The 19,708-nt window shown below is 43.3% G+C and overlaps 1 protein-coding gene across 1 annotated transcript in view; it reads left to right on the top strand.

The window, feature by feature from the left end:
- znf407 (zinc finger protein 407) overlaps window positions 1-17,034 on the top strand; it is a 141,862-nt gene extending 124,828 nt beyond the window's left edge. The window contains exon 10 of the mRNA XM_041942545.1: window positions 15,361-17,034. Within this exon, the coding sequence (XP_041798479.1) occupies window positions 15,361-16,199 (839 nt within the window). The 3' untranslated portion in view covers window positions 16,200-17,034. The remainder of the gene's footprint in view (window positions 1-15,360) is intronic.
- Window positions 17,035-19,708: the final 2,674 nt, after the last annotated feature.

Here is a 19,708-nt window from a genome sequence, read left to right on the forward strand (position 1 = left end):
GAGAAACACCACCTCCCTATCTCTACCGAGATACAGAAATAATAATGGAAATAAAAATGTGTTGGTGCGTGCGGTGAAAATCTTTCCGCTGGAAGGGAGAAAAGGGAATTATCACATATAGTGATGTCTTCATGCATGTAGCAATACTCTGTCTCTTTTTATTTAAGAGATAAACATCAGTAATTGGTGGGTGATGTACGGTCTCTGGGCTGCATTCACTACAGGTACATGTATACAACGGTTCTCTTTTAATCTGTGTGTGCACCATAGTTTCACAGGATTCAAATATCGAGAGCTTAATCTCTTCTCTCCGTCATGATGCTACTGTGTAGTAAAAGCTGGCTGGAGTCCGGCTAGTATGGGTTGGTAGTTACTTTATGTCTCCCTCTGCAGTGTCTCCTTTTTTTATTTTGCCTCACAATCCGGAAGAATTGATGGAGTTGCTGTGTTTATTCCGGCAATGTCAGCACGGCACACAAACACGCACTTTCGCTCCCTCTCTTTCTCTTCCTCTGTCTCTCTCTCTCCTCTCTCACGAGGTAAACATATTTTGCAGAAAAGCTGACGGAGAGCTTGTTTTAACAACCTCAAGGTCAGCAAGTCAAAGCCTGCAGTCGTCACACCAGCCTCACTGTGTGTCGGTGGCCTCTGTGTGCGTGTCTGTGCGCGACTGTGCGCGACTGTGCGTGCGAGCATGTGTGTGTTACAACAGTATGGCATCTCCATGGCAGATTTATACCTCACCATGCACCTTCAATAATTCAATAACAGTGCCTGTGTCTCCTCCCCAGCTCTCAGTGTCATTATAGAACAGGGCTAAATGCCACCAGGCCTAGTCCATTTCTCCGTCGGTGTCTCTCCACTGCAGAGCCCTTGCACACACCCACACACACACCCGCAAACACACACTCTGGTGCTTTCCTCTGCTGCCCCACTTTCAGCTGAGCTCCCACAGCTTAGCAGGCTGTCTCCTGTTGCAAATGTTGCTAAAAGCCTGCTATATTTGTCCTATTAGGAAACCTGTTCATTTCCAGCAAAACCTGGTCAGTTTGACCAAATTCATCTCCTCACTATACTCTGTGGTGCATTTGACCATGATGAGCATCAAAATCAGTCAGTTCTGCTGTTCCCTCACCTCTTTTATGGCCTGTCGATGCCTCCTCCCTGCAGTGCGGGGCTGTTTTAACCCTCCTGACCCGTCTCCTAGCCCTGCTTAGCTGTATTCTGGACATCCGTGACTCCTCTGGTATTACGGAGCTCCTTCAATCTCTCCCATCGATCCAGCTCCCCCTCCGTTGCTATGTGCTTCAACCTCTCTCTGACCCATCCTCTACTGCCTCATAGTCCTGTCTAGTAATGTGCCCCCGTGCAATGCCCTCCCTGTGGATGCTTGCATGTGTGTGTACATGCACACATGCGTGTGTTCGTCGCTGACCTGAGTGATGAGTGGTGACCCTCTGGCTGGCGCCTGGCGTCCTCCTCACTCCTATTGATTAGATCTGAGGTTTCATACAGTAGCCGCCTCACGTGACTCTGTCATTTACTGTCTCTCCTCTGTCTCCGACCTGTCTTGCACATACACTCACACACATACACACACACGCACGCACGCACGCACATGCATTCATTCAGTCACTTTCGAAGGATGTGTGTAAGTGATGAGCCCGTTCTCGTCTGTGCTAATGAATGCGAAAGAGGTTAAAGGGCCAGATTCCATATTGCATGTATGAACAAACACAGCCATCCAGGAAAATTAGTTTAATTAAGAGACAACAGATGCAGCATGCTAACTGCTTGTATCATTTAGCTTATAGCCACAGAATGAGTCAGCAGCGGAGTGAAGTGCGAGCGAAGGATCAGAGAGAAAACAAGGATACAGCTGTCGATGTTAATATACATCTTGAGGTTTGATTTGATTTGATGGAGTGCGATTTGCGAGTCTTTCATTTCTCAAGGTGCCAGGTTGTTTCCAGCCCTCACAGCCTTTGGTAAACAGCGTCCTCAGAAAAACTAGACCTTTATGTGTGTGTGTGTGTGTGTGTGTGCGTGCATGCATGCATGTGCCTCTTCCACTCAGTCTTTGCCACAGTAATGCTCAGGTTAAGTGTAGTTGCAGGCTATTATACATCATTAGGGTAAGTAAGGCTCAGGCAGCGCGGCAAGAGAAATGGACTCTTTCAGATGCTTCATTCCTCACCGGCCATGGCTGAAATAGGACCTGACGTCACACTCGCACATGTATACACACATGCTCGTATACAGGCACAAACTGCTGCACAGAGAAAGCAGCTAGCCACTTATCCAGTCAGTCAGTCACAAATCACCCTGTCAATCAGGTGAGTTATAGAGGCTAAAGTCCCCTGATCGCCGCTAGTCAGTCAGTCCTGCCTGTCACTCCACTGCCACAGTGGAAATTAAAGCATTCTTAATGGATAGATGTGAGTGTTTTATTGTGTTTTCACATTTTATGATACATGTTAACACCAGCCTCGCTGGATTTAGAGTGTGGTAATTTCTTCTAACCATATCAATTAGAGTCAAGCTGGCTGCATTAGATATAGGCCTTTCATTAGAATTAAAGTATGATAGATAGGACACAATTTATTTATGTGGTCATTCTGGCATTGAATGACTGAATGAATTGTTGGTTTTTTGTTTTTTTTTTGTTTAATCAGAGCGTTTTTCTTCACACTTAAGAAAAGTATAGAAAATGAGAAATCATTTTGGTAAGAAAATGTTCTTAAGTTTAGGCAGCATCAGCATCACAAAACACAAATGTCAGCATCAAGAAAGCCTTCGTGGCTCAAATCCTGACATTACACACTGTTTTTTAGAGAGAGATCAAACTAGTTCCATCCACTTTATGCTTAGTTTTAGGTCATAGGCGGGTAGAAAAAGGGAAATGTCCTCTGGTATCTCTCTTTGAGCTAGTTGTATTTTCTATGCAGAGGGGCACAGTGGTGTCCTCTGCCCAGAGGATGGACCTCCAGCTGGGTTTAAAGACAGTGGCCGGCTGGGTGGCAGAGCCACAGGAACATAGAGGTGATAGATGAAAGGAGGGCAGGAAAAAGACTAATTGTTCTCATTACAGAACAAATAAAAATCAATACCTCTCAAAGCAAGGGGGAGGTGGTGGTGGTCTTGAAGGGCACTGTAGTTATTGCATAGGAGTGGATTTTGTTGGAATTACAAGCGGTGGCGAAGGCACAGTGGAACCGATCACATTTGAATGCTAATTCCGATAAAGGACAGTTAGATTAATAGATGTGGCGGTCCAACGCTGGTCCTTCCCCCCATAAAGCGGTGGGGGTGTTTGAGATTGAAGTTTTAAATGCAATTAAATGAGAAAACACAAGGCAAAAAAGGGGAGATATTTCCCCAATTTTTTCAAATTAAAGCAGGAAATTTCATTACCAGGGGAACATATTTTACACAGGCAATTACAAGGTTAATACATCTTCAACATCCCCCCTTAAAGCCCTCATATATTTGTTCAGGGATTTAGTTCTTATATTTTAGTTTATTTGGCTATGCAGAGGCTATGCAAAAGGTCTGCACTGTACACACACACACACACACACACTCACCCAAATGATGGAATAGATTCTTATACATTAATTTCCTGGAAGTTTAATCTCACCGTAATTAAGACCACTACATAGGTAACTATAACACTTACCTAAACACTATTCAAGCCCTGATTGGAGCTGTTCGCTATGACGACCAGCCAAAATGTCCTCATAAAAGTACTCAAGAGCTGTCACAAGTCAGTTCCCACAAATATATACAAACCAAGCTGCATATGCAGTCTCTCTCTCTCTCTCTCTCTCTCTCTCTCTCTATCTCTCTCTCTCTTTCACACACACACACACACACACACACACACACACACACACACACACAAACAAACACACACACACTGTTTCTTCATAGAGAGCTCCAGCAGCATATTGGCAGCAGAATGTGTGTGTTGCTCAAACAGACAGTGGCTCTGCTCTGGGTTCTCTCTGACACAGATGACAGCATTGTGTGCATGTGGTTCTTAATGTGCGTGTGAGTGCATGCACCTGCACTGAATGTGTGTGTTTATGTATATATATATATATATATATTGAAGAGTAGCTGTCACTCACATGCTGACTTTGAGCTTTGATTTCATGCACATAATAAGCAACAGCATGTGACTCGTTCATAAAAAGTAGCACAAAAAGTAAAGATGGGATGTTTGCAAAGCACTTTACAGAGCTTTGTAAAACAGTCAAACATGAATTAAATCAAGGGAAAGCAACGCAATGAGAACTTAATAGTGTTTTCAGAAAGCTGGTTTAGGAAATGAGAGGTTTAAAGTACTAAACTGGTTTGCACTGTAACATGTCGATGCCAATCTCCTCAGAGTTTCCTCCCTGTCAGGTTGTTTCCCTCTGATTTAGCCTGTCTCACAGCCGTAGAGACACCACACTGTATGATAGAAATTCAACAGTGAAGCAAATTGGCAGAGCCACAGAGGGCGGATCGACAGCGAGAAGACAAGCTGGGAAGGAGGCGGAGAGCAGAGGAGGCAGTGTGAAAGATAAAGAGAGAGCGAGATGGAGATGATGATGGAGGGAGAGAGAGGCTGTGGTGGTTTATATAACATCTCCAGAATGGTCTTTGGCATGCATCAGGGGGCTGAGCCATCAATCACTCCATCTGTGTAAAATCACGAGCTGACTCCAATATTGCTAAATATTTATACTGTCACATACACACGGGCGTGCAGATGAAAAGAGCCATTCATTAGGGCCTTCTCAGGCCTGTCAGCCTGGAGATGGAGATTAGAGAAGCAACCTCCCACCGCGCCTGCCTCTCCTCTCACCGAGCTCCTCAGCCCTATATATAGAGCCATCAGGACGATAAATATCTCCAGCATGCCTCTGTTAGGTAAATACCCAGTAAATATGGCAGGGAGGATCGGAGACTAAGCTAAACAGACCTGTGTGTCTGTGAGTGTGTGTTGTATATGAGTGTGACTCACTCACCGGGGAACAATAGGGACTTGTCATACAATATTCTGTGTGGATGGCCTAGCTTTGATATAGTTGGCATCGGTGGCGTTTTGGTAAATAAAAAGGTAGGGAAGCTGTTATTTCAGCTGATCATCACAAGCCAAACTACCATTCATATAAATCTGAAATCAGTTCAGCAAAGCATCACTGCACCTTAAGAATCTGCTCCTCAAATAAATCTTTCCTTGTCACTCAGTTTGGTTTGAGACTACAAACTTTGAAGGGAGCTCTGAGGTCTGTGTCATAGTTTCGTGCTATAATGGCAGCATCCAGTGTTTTTTGTGGCTTGACCCAGCTTGACCTGGGCTCACTCCTTTTTGGAAGTTTGACACTAGTTTTAATGTGTTGCATTGCCATCAATATCGGATCGCTATAAATCTGTGGTTACTCCACAGCACACCTTTATTTGACTAGAGGAAGGCAGAAGAATATCTGTGCTGACTGAAACTAACAATTATTTATTATTATCAATTTATCAGTTGCTTAATTTATTAACTGATTAATTGTTTGGTCAATAAAATGTCAGAAGACCGAAGTAAAGGTGGTGATGTGTTCGTAGCTGTCTGAAATGGCCACACTCAAAGGCAGAGTGAAAAGTGTGCTGTCATAGACACGATGGACGTGATATTTGTTTAAATATATATAGGACTCTTTAGACAGTTTCTCCTGACAGACGTTCATAGTGTTGCACACACAAAAGTGACAAATAGTTTGAGATAGTTTGTAAAGAATGAGATGAGAGAGCTTGATGGAGAAAGTTCAGAAGCTGCTGACTCTCTCACCTCCTCACATGGGGCTGATCTCTGCTTGAAGCGGGTGTGAATGTCGGGTTGTCGGTTTCAGAAAGTTACAGCAGCTGTGAGACGTCCCCAGTTCTGACATCAGGAAGGTGTGTGTGTGTGTGTGTCATACAATAATTATATTAAGGATACAGATGCCTTAATCTCCTTAAATCTCTTTTATTGTCCATCCAAGGGTCCAAAAGCCAGAGCAGAAAAGCAGTAAATCCTCAGGTTTAGCATTTTTCTTTGAATGTGTTAGTTGATCATTAAAATAGGTACTGCTTAACTTTCAGAAGACATTAATCAATTAATGGTTTATGAGACAGGTGGATTGGTTTCCTCAATCAAACACCATTCTTCAAGCTAAATTCCAAAGGTTTGTTTTTTCAAACTTCTAAATTATGAGGATTTGCTGTTTTTCTTTGTCTTATGTGACGGTAAATATTACATTTCTTTGTGTTTTTACTGTCAGACAGAACAAACAATTTGATGATTTTGGGCTGTAGGAAAATGTGACGCCATCTCCCACTGCTTTCTGACATCTTGTAGATCGAACAATCGATCTGTTAATGGAGCAAGTACTCAGCAGATTAAATGATTAGGAAAATTATCACCAGTTCAAACCCTAGATGATGTTGAGAAGCTTTGGTTAAAGAAAACATTTCCTCAATAACTGTTGGTTCTAGCAGAGCTTGAAGAGTAAGGCCTCTCTTTAATTCCCGCTCTTGGCCTCTGTTCTGACATCTTTTAAAGCAATCTGCTTCTTTGTCTTTATTCTTCTTTTATTCTCTTTCTCCGCCAACCCAATCCAGTCTACTGTAACTTCATTTCTCCACCCAGTTTTTTCAAATTCGGAAACCATTATGCTGCGATTACTCATTTCATCCGCCTTGACGGACCCCGGATCAGTGCGCGGGCCAGGCCTTGGCAACAAAAAGACATCAGCAACATCATCTTCGCACTGTAATTACGAGAATGGGGGGAAATTTCATTATGATGAGCGAAAAAGCTTTTATTCTCAAACTCACATCCATAATTAATCATTAAATCATGGGAGAGTGAGTGAGAGGGATAGATAGGGGAACAAACACAGTGAAAGGAGGATGGAGAGATGGATAGAGCAATGGAGAGAAAGGGGAAAGGCATGTAATTATCTGCAGAAGTTCGACATCCCCAGTAAATCCACGGAGCCGTCTGACATGGCTAATTAAAGAAGCAATCAAAGGTCCACCTCCAGAGATTTTGAGAGAGAGACGAGAGAGGCGAAGAAGGACACAGGCCAGAGCGATAGAAAGAGGGCCTAATGGGGAGAATGAGAGGAGGCAAAGGAAGGAGGGGGAATAAGAGTGAAGAAGAGAAGGGAAGTAGAAGAGCGTTGTGATCTTTGTTATTGTTTCATATGTCAACCTTCCCTCTTGGATTCTTGGATGAGGCTCTCTTTTTTCTTTCCTTTTTTCCATCAGGCCATCACACTGTGATCATTTCCTAACCTTCATCTGCAGAGTGCAAATAGCTGCGATTTAGAGCATCCAGGGAGCCAACCGGCGCTCCAACAAAAAGTGGTACATTAGTCATATGTAGTTAGTCATTTTCAAAGTTGAAGTGATGCATCTTCTGAGGCTTTTCTGGGGCGCATAATCAGTGATGTAACCTGCAGTCATCAGGTGTTTCAGGCCTTTCTGACGCCCTCTCACTGGCAGGCCTGCTGAGGTTGATCGGACCTCACTTTGTGCAACCGTAGCAACCTCCCACATGTTCGCTCTTTTCTTCTGTAGCCAACCAGATGAATTCCCAGCTGCCCCCGTGGTTTAGTAGATGACGCCGTTCTTACTTGCCTCTGTGATGCAAAGTGTACTTTTCTGCAAAGGCACTGCCTCCCTAACTGGACTGGCTAACCTGGCCTTAATACTTAGCCTTATTAATTTAAAGGTGGCCTTCATGTGGTCCTCACAGGAAGTGCTTAACGAGCTGCTTAGTTAAGGACTTTGTCAACACCGGCACATGTCTAACATCTAACGATAGACAACGACTCTTAGGCTGGGATTTGTTGTGCTCATCAATTCCATTAAGCTTCCAAATCTTTGACTGAATCTTTTCTTCATTTAAGTAGGTTTCGGTGTGTCCCTATGACCAAAACATCGGTTGTGTTTATTTATTTATTGATGATGCTTTCATAACTGAAAATGAAATTTACCACACTGTAACTAAGTTAATGGCCTGAAGAGACACAAAAGCTACTCAAAGGGGGGAAAGATGAAAAGTGGAGGTGTAGTGGAGTGGAGAGGGGTTCCTTGATGATATTATTTATTTTATTCACCTTTCACCTCTCTCTCTCTCTCTATCTATCTATCTATCTATCTATCTCTCTCTCTCTCTCTCTCTGTCTCCCTCTTTCCCTCCCTCCCTCTTTCTCTGGGGGCACAGACCTGGGGGACGTGAGGTAGATAGAGTTAGTGTGGACCAGATTATACTCACCCTCGGTCATCCTCTGTCAGCAGAAAAAGAGCTGAGAGCAGGACACTGACCTGTGTTTCCTCTGACCACTGTTGTACTGTGTGTGTGTGTGTGTGCGTGCGTGCATGCGTGCATGCGTGTGTGCGTGTACTTTTCACCTCTTGAGATCTTTCCACCTCACTTATTGGACTACTATATTTCATTTTACAGGGCTTTGGTTGGTACGATATTCACTCTGACTGGCCCTCACTTTCTCATACAGTTTCCTGTTTTCATTTGTTTGTTGTATTTCTATTCAGCATGGAACATAATATTCTTGCACTGATGTACCTATATACCAGTATTGAAGAGAAAATACACCTTTGGATATTTTCCCCCTGTTATATATATCAGGGACGTGTGATGGTTTGTACATTGAGTTATTTTGTAATGAGGGGCGAGCCTCAGTTTATCGGCGCATCCGTGTTCCTCAACCTCTCTTGTTTACTTCTACTTCAGGTAGTGATTTCCTGTTTGTGAGAGGAATTTACACACAGCGTTTTTCCGAAAACATGGCTTCATTGCATTCTTGACTGTAACTGTCAGACCACTGTCAGTAAGAAAAAATATTGTTGCCATCTTAAGCTCCTGTGCAACATATTTCCACCCTGTGTCGTTGTTAAATGTAGGTGAAAAATACTGGCACTCTGCTCTTTGAATCTATGAGGCTTGAAATGTATTATTGTATGTACTGACCACAACAACAACAACAAAAAAAACTGTTGATATTCTGTGACTTGCAACTTTCCTGCCAGACCCACTCTTCAGACCCACTATCCTCTCTTCACAGGAACTGGGAAACATCATTTAGAACACTGAAACGCCAAAAACTTAACACACATAGCTTGTGTGCGTCAGAAGATTAATGCCTTTTAAGAGTCTTCATAAATGTGTTATAGACTCAACATTGTGTTCCGTCAACTGAGTATCAACACGGCAACTGATTTATATGTGCAGATTATGCAAAAGAAGTTCACTCTTACTTTAGCTTCCAGTAACTGATGGATTAATATTGGCCCTTCAGAGCCACCATATCGGTGTTACAGCCCAGAAGGCCCTCTGTCAGTCTGTGCCCTCATTCTCTTCTGTTTATTCGTCCTTGGGGTGTGTTCAGTGCGTCTCCATCTCTCTGGCTGCCCTGTCCACCCGGTGTCAATCTGGCTGCTGTATAATTGGTTGTTTTTTGGTTGGCCGGCCTGTCCTCCCTGGCGTTGATTCATGGCGTTTGTAAAGGTGACAGTAGCGGCTGTCCCTACCAGACAAAGTAGAGCCATCACTAGCAGGACCTCAGCTGACCCGCTAGTTTGTGTGCGCACACACACTCACACAGAGGCAGACACACACATATACACGCATAGGAAGCACATGCAGCTTTGCCTGAGGCCTCACAGGGGATGAGAGGCAGGTAAGGTCATCATGTACACAGCTCCACCAAAGAAGACCCTAAAGTACACACACACACACACATACACACACACACACACACAAATATAAAAGTGCATAAACACATACTCATATGGACAGTTGTCATTTCGTTGTATGCAAAGAAATTTAGCACACGTTATTGTATAAAACTAAATACATTATACACTCACATATGCACATCCAGTATAGCTCTTATATATGTAATATGTAAAATTACTAATGCATGCATTTAAACCTTTATAATCATACTGTATATTCCTGTACATATCCTGCAGGAATATGTAAAGAAGTCCACATACATACAGTCTGAATAATGAAATACATAATAAACTCAATCATAGAAACAGCATCCATGTATTATATATATATAAAATAACAGTAAATGTTTATTTAAATAGTGCTTTCGTCAAAAGACTTAAAAATAACTGTATAAAATCACTGAAGCAGTACAAAGCAGAAAAATAATGGAAATCAATTAAAAAACGTAATAAAAATCATACACTCATAGGTTTCTAGAAACCTAGAAACACACACAGAGACACACATACACACACACACACACACTCATAACAGGCCTTCCCCGATGACCTGGATACACCCAGAACTGACACTTTATCTACTTAGCAGTGTCACCTTCAAAGGCCTGCACAAGTGACACACACACACACACCACCTCGTCTGTAAAAATCCCCCCACAAATAACAGCCACGCGTGTCAGGTTTAGGGGGCTCCATCATGCTCTTTTTAAGGCAACGACTTCATATCTATAATTGAAGGTAATCGGCTGGTAAAAGGATTGTAAAGGGTTTTGTGCTGTAGTTAAGAATTGATCATAAGCTCTGGCTTTTTCATGGTCCTGCCATTGACCTTGTAATTGATTTGGTAAGCAAGTTTTTGTTTGTATTTTTTCCTCCTCTCTTGTGTCATGGGTTGATACAGTGTAATTGACTGTGCCCGCTGTAGTGTGTCTGTTCAGGTTGTATTTCTGTGTACTCCTTTCGATGTGAGAATCAGTTAGGATTTGCTGTGGGGTACGTTTAGGCACATTTAGGTTTGGGGATTACAACCAGTGCAATGTCCTCACAGTTATAACAAGACTAACGTGCAGGTGTGTGTGCGCTCGCCCGATTACATGTGCATGTGCAAGTGAGCTTACATGTTCAGCGAGCTGACCTGTGTTACAGCCAGTGTAATTGATTGTGTGTGTGTGCTGGTGTCTCAGTGTTAAGGTTAATTTCTCTAACTGCTGGTAAGTGCTGTCTGACCGCTCCCCTGGCGGCCTCTTCGAGCTGAAGTAATGCCACTTAGAGGCCCCGGGCCCCCGCCACTGGCCAGCCCATTGATCCGCTGATCAATAATTGCATCTGTACCGTGCACTGAGCAGGCGGGCTCCTGCGCTGACCTGATGCTAACACACCGGCTGGTGTACGGCGCGCAGTCGCACCACACAAATGGTTAGCAAACTGTAGTCCAGGGATCACCTAAGGGTCCTTAAAGGGGTTCCAGAAGAGTCTCCAGCAAAATTAGGTTGAGTTTAATTTCAGTATAATTCCTTTCATTAGAAGTTATCCCATTTGGAGAATAGATTCCCTCTCATCATTACTATCTCCCCATACAGTGCAGACAGTTGTGTTCTCCTCTTCTGATCAAGATCTAACAAGCGGAGTATGAAAAGGAATGAGCGTATGGTGATTTTAACTGTTTCAGCTATACTATTGCTTCTCAGCAGTGCACACCAATTATAATCAAGTAGATTTTTGGGACACTCACTTTTGGACTTTTTCTGTTCTTAGCAGCCAGGTCTCATCTTGAAAATGCACTTGCCAGTGGTAATTACTAAGAAAAGCTATGCTTCAACCAAGTTTGACATTTGACTTATTCTATAATGTAGACTGCAACTACAAGATTTTACTCTTTATTCTCTGTCACTTGTCGTTGTCCTGTTTCTCCCCTTCCCTTCTGCTCGTCTCTCTCTCTCTCTCTTCTGTTTTCCCTCTGATTCCTTGTCTCCGATGTCTTGAATGTTTTTGTTTTACAAATTCTCACATTAACCACAGAGTCATCCGGGTAGAGAAATAACACGGCATACACATACCTCTGCAGTCTGTTCGAACCTGCAAATTAGTATTTATTAAGTTCATGTAGTAAAATTCATTAATATTAGGAGCTGTCTCCAAGTTTATTATGTAAAAGACTTTCCTTGAGACATTTCTGTCATCAGAAAATCAAAATGACATCACCGCCCATCTCTGCATACTTTTCTTCCTCCTGTTGTTTTATTCCTCTCAGGGAGCCTCCATCTTGTTTCAAATCACAGGCAATAAAGCAGCCTGCCTCTCTCTCTCTGTCTCTCTCTCTCTTTCTCATCCTCTCTCCTACTTCCTGTTAAAGGAATCAGTCAGTCAGAACACTCAAAACACATATTAAACAGGCATCAGCCTCTCGCCGGGGCCAAATCACGCTGTTCAAATGTTGTTCTTCCACCGGGAGCGCAGGACAACTGAAGAGATGGGATCTGCAACATTAACTTGATTCACGGCTGCGGCGACTGAGTGACACTCCATAAACCTCAGTGGGCCGCCGCTGGGCCTCGCCGACAGCACCCCATGGCTAATGTGAGACACACTAGCAACGTATAGCCTTACAACCCCCACAGCACAACGCGCTCTGTCTCACATACACACACACAAGCACATGCAGGGACTGCCATTAACATACAAATGCATATAGTAGCACATATTGTACAGACACACACCAGTAAAGCATGACCTCAACATTCCACCCACATATCACGCATACATACAACATGTGAGATTCAGAGGTTCACGTCAACACATGCGGTGAATGTATTAACACATTTTTGGCACAAACTGGCAAAACTGCACTTTACCATGCTAAACACACACATGCAATCAGGAGTTTACACACTCACACATGTATATATTAACAGGTTTTATGGTAATACAGAAGAAACTGCACAACTGCTTACAGCATTTTGGTGTAGGCTCTGTAGCTCTGTGTGAATATGTAACCTCCACGGCTCACAACGCCAACTTCCTCTTGCTGCCTTCGACTCCCTCCACACACTAACTACTGTTCTTGTCACTTGAGATACAAATAGTACCGTCCAAATTGATATTTTCTACTGTACATAGACACGTTGTCTGTTTACTGCAGCGACACAGTGGCTTTTTTGTTCGCTTGCCTTTAAACAAATGCACATTGTAATCTTCTACAAAATGAATGAGGAGACTTACTCAAAACGTATACAGAGACAAATAGAGACTTGTAGCGCGCGAGAGACGAGACTGCAGGCAAACCTTAACTCTCTCTGTTGGTCAAAACCAGGAAGTTGTGAATTTCATATTCAAAATTGCATATTTAAGCTATAATGTAAAATGTAGCCCTGATATCACTGTAAACAAGGCTCCAGAGTAGCAAGCCCTGTTTTCCTTTACACTGAAAGGAAACGGAGTGTGTAGTAACTGCTCTCACCAGGTATGAAAACACACTAAGAGAGAAATCTTCTGAGTGGAAGAGTGAAAACAGCTTCATACACAGAAAATTACCCTGTCCATCTGCGCTTTAAAGACGACACTCTCTCTCGACTCTTCCAATATCAGCTTTTGTTCTGCGACATGTAGATTTGTAAGTTCTCGATCATTTGTTGAGTCCATTATGATTCAACGGTAGAAAACAGTGGCTAAGTCCTCTCCTTTCCTGCATAAATCAAACGCGTCTTTGTGAAAAGAGATTGTTGAAATGGCTGTCTTTTGTCCAGTGTTCTCTCTTTTTTAGCAGCTCCCTAAAATAAACTTGGCAGGTGTAGACAGGTGTGGGTGTATGTGTGTGCATGTCATTAAAATAACTAACCACCCAACCTTAGGGCTGCAACAAGTCCTCATCTTCTCACTTTTAGGATAATGCCAGTTTTTGATGATTTGTCATACTGTCTGCTCAGGTGCGAACATTAGCACATGACAGGTTTACACATCAGGGACACAGAGATAAAGCCATCTCTTTGCCTCTCTTTTCGTTAGATATTGGACAAGGTCAGCAATGAAAATGAAAATCTGAGTATTTCCTTAAAGCCTTGAACAGACAGGAAGCATCAGTGGATGTATGTGTTGATACAAAAGACTATTTTGTGGTTCATTGATGACTTAAATGCTCTAAAATTGAGAGAACCAGGCAGCTGCGTTTAACTCTTTGACGCACAACTTAGCACCCTTTACTTTGCTTGCAGTCATTAATAACAATGATGTAGGACACTCTTAACACATGAAGTGTTCACTGTGTCTTCCAGAGCTGCATGTACAACCCTGTAAAATGTACCAATAGTCCATTTTGAGTGTGTATCTGTGCAGGATTAACAGGCCTAGTGTCACCAAAGGACTAGTGGTCACTGCCTACTTATCCAACAAGAGCAAGAGTTGACGCTAACACGTCTCTGTGCCTGTTTGAGCTGGACGAGCACGGGGCACAGGCGGGTCAGAGACTGTTTGCAGCACAACTCTGACTTTCTGATCACATTGTCAACCTTGTGAGTGCAGGACATTAAATGTCTGGGGGAGATAGGAATATCAATGATTGATGAGTTTGTTCCTGTATGTACTGTGAGATCTGTGTGATCTCGTCGCTACCCTCGGGGGTAAACCTTGTACCTCCAAAATGTCAAGTTTTCAGGAACCGAGTGAAAAACAATAAAGTTTTTTTGCTATTTCCTGAAAAGTTGGTGTTTTGAAGAGAGTTTCTGGAATTTCAGAATGTTTCATGAGCCGACAGAGATGTCGAATTTGCAAACTTTCAAGTGCAAACCTTCAGGTGAAACGTTGCAAGTTAGGGTCAGTATAGTTTTTCCATGACAATAATGTGTGTGTGTGCATTACCTGTCTGTACAGTAACTTCATCTGTGCTCAGAAGCCAAGGCATGAACAGAGTCCCCTCTTCACCGTCTCAAATTCCCATTTTTCTGCATAGATGAGCCTACAAGTGTCTGAGCCAGGCGCTGTTTAAACAATGGCATTTCTAACACTGTTCCTATCACCCTGGAAACGCCATGGCAACCTGTGATCTGAGAGGGCACAGTGCGGCTCAATTAGCACCAGCCGCATCTCACCGAACTCGTCTGCCAGCCTAATATCTCCATATTCTGTCTCCTTTCATGCATTAACTGACACAAATATGTGAAGTGTTACATCACCTTTTATATCAACTTAGCTTTCCTTATAGTTTTTCCCCCCTTTTTCTCACAGTGATGGGTGCATAAACATAGCAAGTTCAACAGTTGTGGTTACTGAGAACATTGAGAGAAAGGATGAGTATGACCGGCCATGTGTGGTACTGTATGTGCAGTAATTGCCGTGCCTATTTTTGTTCTTTGGATATGATCCTGACCATCTTGCCAATAAATTATTTTCCTTTCATATTCTGTGTTTGGAGCTCCTGTTGTCGTTTCTCCTTACACTCTGCTGTTATGACACATGCCACGGCCAAAGGAAGATTTCAAGTGCTTTAAGGGCTTTCACCTTTCCACTTTTTTTAATAAAAGTTTCAGCAAATTACCAAAAATGGGAAATGTACACTGATGTCAGATCTGTGTCTGTGTTCCCCAGGTATCGTGTCCAAGTCTTTCGAGTGTCGTCTGAAGGGTCAGGGGGCTACGTTTGTGGAAGCAGAAGTCATAGAGTCCCCCGTGGGCAGGAAGGGCTCACCTGAGACACCCGGCCACGAAGAGCCCGTGCAGCAGGTCATCATCATCCAGGGCTACGGCGACGAGGACGTAGCCATCGACCAGGCCCTGGAGCAGTCGGCTGCCGCCACCTTGCAGACGCTGGCCATGGCTGGCCAGGTGGCAGAGGTGCTCCACATCACCGAAGACGGACAAGTAATCGCCTCAGGCAGGGAAGTGGCATCCGCAGGGGCCCACCTGGCCGGCGGCAGCACCCAGTACGTGGTGCTGGAGTCGGGGGAGGCGAGGGAAGGGCTTCGGGCCATGACTAGAGGAGGGGTCGAAGCCACGGGACAAAGTCACATTGTTTCGGAGTCGTCCACAGCTCTGGATGCTCTACTCAGCGCTGTCAGCGAAATGGGCCACCAGGAGGAAATGCAAGGAGAGGCGGCCGTCGTTCACGAGGTCTTGACCCCTGAGATAGCCGAGGCCGTGCAAAGGGAAGTGCAGCCGGATGTGAAACAGGAGCAGGAGGAGGTGCAGGTCATCCAGCAGGCCGGCCAGGAGGAGATGCAGGAGGTGCTGCAGCTTGCCGCATCCCAGATGATGAAGGAAGGTCTAACCCAGGTTATTGTTAATGATGAAGGAACCCATTACATTGTGACAGAGCTGGACGACTGCACCTTACAGGTGGAGGGAGGCGTCTATGGAGAGGCAGGTGAAGGGGAGGTGCAGCAGGCAGAGCAGCAGGCTGCAGATGAGATGGTGGTCTATCTGGATTGAATCCCTCATAGTAGAGGTCTAGAGGGGCAGAGGAGACAGAGATTAAATTAAAGAGGTACATTTATCGAGTCAGTTTCCTTTGTTTAATTCTGTTGAAGCCTTCATCAGGCCAAATGTTTTCCAGTAATTTTCTTGCAGTCTTCCTCTTCCTCTTTGCTCTTTCATTTTACCCAGTTTGATTTCTTTTTTTTTAGCATCACCTCTGTTTTAGTTTTTCACTATCCTCTCTTGGGCTATGCTAAACTCAGGTTAAACATCATTTATTTCGAGGGATAGTGACGGAAAGAGGATTTGGTGCTAAGTGAGTTAACTTGCACTCCTCGCAACCACCAAGACTACATAAACCCCTTGATTAATGCCATGAAATTCAAGGAAATGAATATATTTCCTCCTGATTTTTTTTTAAATGCTTCTAAAATGCTGAGAGTTTAATGGTTCATTATATATGAAAATATGTATTCTGCTCGGTAGAGGTAACAATGGTTTTCTTGCAACTGCTCTTTCTTCTTTATGATGCTTTTGTTTGATATTAACTTAAGTTACGTTTGTGATAGAGTTTCCCTTGTGTGGTTTATTATTAATGGTTTATTCATTTCTGTCTAGTTTCCAAAGTTTTTTCTTTCCATCTATTGTAGTGATTAGTATACTATCAATTATTAAACAATAAGTTGATGGATTATGAGAAATTCCAAAACAGATCCTACAGATGATTTATATGTAACAAAATAGAGTTGATAATTCAACATTTCAGTTTTTTTGTTTTTTCTGTTTGTAAGTTCAGCTTTTGGGAAACCTCTAAAAAACCATGAATGCAGTTTCATTTCTGACAATAAAGACTGAGCCTAATTTTTAATAGCTGCGTCCAGGTTTTTTTTCTTTCGCCTTATTTGCTGACAGTCGTCACATCCCGGCATCAATACCGCGATTATATGTGCGGCACAGCGCCATCAAACAAGCAACATGCACATACATGCATCAGCTGATGGCTCCCATCATGCTTGCTGATCGCTAACACAGTCATTATCATCACCATTATCATTATCACCATCATGATCACCATCATCCTAATTGTCGTCCTCTCTTCTCTCCCCCCATCAGGCCCATTCTGTTCATTGTATACAACACACTCGTCCTTTTTTTCCCCCAGCAGTATTCAGCACTGGAGGGAGAATCAATATTCATTTAGGCCCCTACACAGGCCTGGTTTCTGATGGAGTGAGTGGGAGAGCAGTATGACGGCTGCAAACACAATGGCCAACCGCTGAAAGTAGAGAGACAAAGCACTCATACACACCGAGGGCATCAAAAGATCATCCCTTTAACACACACACACACACACACTCGTACACCTCGCACGCCGAGCGAGAAGGTGGGCTGAGAGAGAAAGTGGTGGAGGAGTGGGCAGGAAAAATGAGAGGATTACAGATGGATGTTGAGAGAGGTGAGGCCAGAGAGAAGTGAAAGAGCAGCGAAATCCACAACCGCACAGAGAGAAGGCAGCCTGTAATTTCACACAACACCTGTCTGCCTTTCAGCCTGTCTTTGTCTCCTGCTCCATGTTGCATTTATAAACTCGCGCAGTCTTTTCATGCTCCTCTTTTTCCATTCAGCGAGGATAGACACGTTTAACAGAGGTCACGTTCACTGTGAGCATCCATACGTGCCTTTGAGTGGGAAACCAAAGTTTGTTAACACCCACAGAGTGGTAAGAAAAATTCAACAATAACAGTTAAATGCCTCGCGTTTATAGATTTTACCACATAACACCATTTGTTATTTGGGATTCATATCAAACTATGGATAGCTGTGTGTGTCTTTAATTTAGTGCTTTCCAACCTTAAAAGCCAATGTCTTCACATGCTGAACAGTTGCTTTAGTTTAGAGTTAAAAAATAAAAAAAGAAATGTGTATTATTTTGTGTAGTATTTGTTCTTTTCTATCCTGATAATAGTCTTGCGACCCCTCAGATTGATTTCATGAGCTCTTCACACACCGTGCGAGCACTGAGACGGGGGCAGTCATAGCGAGCGACCCGAGCAAAGCTGGGTTCATGCCCTCCACTAAAATCCCCCAGTTCACTGTGTGTGTTGGTGTTTTTGTTCTCAAAGGAATGTCCGTCTGCGCCAGTGCTTGCAAATTATTCTACATGTCTGGCTGAGTGATTGTGTACTGTATTGTGTGCATCTCCACCCTCCCCGTGTATGTCCCTAATCAGGGCTGGAAGGCTCATTATTAACTGCAGCAGGCCACTTGTGTGACATGGAAGAGAGAGAAATTAGCAGCTGTCACCCAGTGATGAGTTCATTTCCTGACAGGCCTCTGTTCCGAAGAGTCCTGCTGCAGACGACCAGACGGCTGATGGAAACCTGCTGCTGAAGCTTAATTGGAGAGCCGGAAAAGGGCAGGGGGGAGGAGGGGGGAGCTTGGATGGAGAGATAAGGGTAAAAAAGTGGGAGCAAGGGTGGAAGTAACGCATTAAAGTATAAAGTCACATGTAGAATCTAACTATTGGCAAAATAAATCTTTGCAAACAAATCATTTCCTTTTTAACTTTACTTTATCAACAGTAGTCTACTTTGTTGGTATTATCGTACTCATTTCTGTAGCAAGGAGGGCGAAGTGAGTGACCACCCCTACTCTGCCTTTCACTAGCTTCTCACCTTTACCCTAACCAATCATCACTGCGCAGGCCTGAACCTAACATTCACAACTAGCCAATCAGAGGCAGAGTGGGGCAGGTCATTCCTTCACCCTCCTAGGATATACACGTATGTAGGATGCACCTGTACAGATGGGCGCAGTGGAGGACAGCAAGTAAGCACTAACTACATTTACTCAGGTAAGGTAAGGTGCTTTAATTTACTGCTGCAGTTACTAGTTACCTCACAGAGAAAGAGTTTGCATGCAACACATTCTGACCATCTTTTGAAATATGATGCAGTGCTATGAAATAAAGTGCTCAGAAGTCTGTAAAATAGTTAAAGTTAGCTGCACACTGACATGAATAAATTAATTAATGCTGGTTACTCTTACCGAATCTGTCACAATAATAAAGTAATATAATATGCAGTTTATAATAATAATAATGATGAATTCTGAAAGGACATATGAGGCATAATGATTATTTTTTTACTATGGATACTTTAAAGCTGTTATAATCAATATGCTCATATAAAAACAGCTCCACAGACAATTATCACCAAACTCTGCTGTTTTCATCAGCTCTACAGAGGTTTTTTATTGCACTCCTTTTCTAAACTTCCCCTTTTCCACTCTCATAGCTTAGAGTGCAACAGGAGACAGTTTTCTTCAAAGAAGCTCTAAAAATAGAGTCAATGTTATATACCTACTTACATTCATTAGGTGGCCAGACAAGCAAATCTAAATATATGCTGGATGCATGCAGGACGTGTACCGAAGTAACTGTTTGCTAACAAGTCTGCCATATCAACGGGGACAACATGTCAGTGTTCTGTTTACAGCTGGTTTCTGAGACCCGTGATGGCCAG

Source organism: Chelmon rostratus, chromosome 8 (genome assembly GCF_017976325.1).
Source record: "Chelmon rostratus isolate fCheRos1 chromosome 8, fCheRos1.pri, whole genome shotgun sequence".
Classification (NCBI taxonomy): domain Eukaryota; kingdom Metazoa; phylum Chordata; class Actinopteri; order Chaetodontiformes; family Chaetodontidae; genus Chelmon; species Chelmon rostratus.